At 43.1% G+C, this 1,326-nt stretch overlaps 1 protein-coding gene across 1 annotated transcript; it reads right to left on the bottom strand.

Annotated features, from left to right (window-relative positions):
- Positions 1–606: 606 nt before the first annotated feature.
- LOC311590470 (small ribosomal subunit protein eS26-like) lies at positions 607–1,004 on the bottom strand (the record flags this gene model as incomplete). The annotated part of the gene is made up of 1 exon (XM_084769495.1): positions 607–1,004. A coding segment is annotated over one exon (339 nt), but the record flags the coding sequence as incomplete, so codon positions are not given.
- Between the last annotated feature and the right edge of the window lie 322 nt (positions 1,005–1,326).

Below are 1,326 nucleotides of genomic sequence, written 5' to 3'. Positions count from 1 at the left end.
CTAATGAACAAATAAAATAAGAAACACCCAGGGGTCCTGCTCAAACTAGGGCACCAGCCAAGGACAATACGTGCAGTAAACATCGAACCCCTACACATATCTAGCTTATGGACAGGACATTCTTCACAGTTGAGTGGAGAGTGGGGTCTGACTGTCACATGAATTCTGGTGCCCCATATTTGACCATGTCCCCTGGATGGGGAGGCCTGGTGGCACTCAGAGGAAAGATAGCAGGATACCAAGAAGAGACTTGATACCCTATGAGCATATACAGGGGGAAGAGGTCCCCCTCAGTCACAGTCATAGGGGAAGGGAGTAAGGGGAAAATGGGAGGGAGGAAGGAAAGGGAGGATACAAGGGATCGGATAACAATTGAGATGTAATATGAATACATTAATAAATATATTTTTAAAAAAAGAAACACTTAGAATACTATATAAAGAGTTGAATTCATATACTTTACTATGAGAATATGAGAATCTGAGATATTTTTTAAATTAGCAACAAAGACATCACAGGCACATGCACTTTAACAAAAGCTGATAGTCTTAAGTTAACAAAGCTTTAATGACAATACTACTGTTTCCAGGATATAGAAGTAGTTTTTTTTTTAAAGTGTAACTCCCATTTTATTTGTCCAAAGTGTTTTTTCTTCTGTCCTGCCTTTACATGGGCTTTGGTGGAGGTCGTGGTGCAGCACCCGCAGGTCTAAATCGTGGTGGGGGTGTTCGGTCCTTCTGGGCCTCACGGGATCGGTTTCTGACCAACTTGCTATGAATAGCACAGCTCACGCAGTAATGCAACTTGACATAGAGCTTGGGCAGCACATAAGTGTCAAAGATGCTGGCTTCGGAGATGTCCCTGACAGCAGCGGCCTCTGCGATGTTCCGGATGACGAACTTCTTAATGGCCTTGTCCTTGGGCACGCACCGGGCACAGTTCGTGCAGCAAATTGGCTGCACATGGCCGCGGCCCTTTTTGGCACGGCCGTTGTTTCTCCCTTTTTTGGGTCATCTTGGAGCCAAGACCCGAAAGAGGTTAGAAGTAGTTTTATAATCTTTTTTTTAAACTATTAAAGCATTGCAGCTATCAAGTAAAGTGAGATAGAAATATCCTTATAAATAAAACCAAAGCTCAGAGAGCTCAGATGAACATGCGCCCTACAGCATCTGAATCAGCATACAACAAGCTCTGCGTCTCTGCTTCTAGTATCTCTTTACCTTTATGCAATGCCTGTAACACACATGAAACACTTAGAACATGCCCAGGGTACTATGTCTTATATGTCTCTCAAATATGCAGACAAGATAGCCCTTAACTTGCATT

This window comes from Acomys minous (assembly GCF_964271855.1).
Source record: "Acomys minous genome assembly, chromosome: 2".
Classification (NCBI taxonomy): Eukaryota; Metazoa; Chordata; class Mammalia; order Rodentia; family Muridae; genus Acomys; species Acomys minous.
This window is presented reverse-complemented; position numbering and strand designations above follow the sequence as displayed.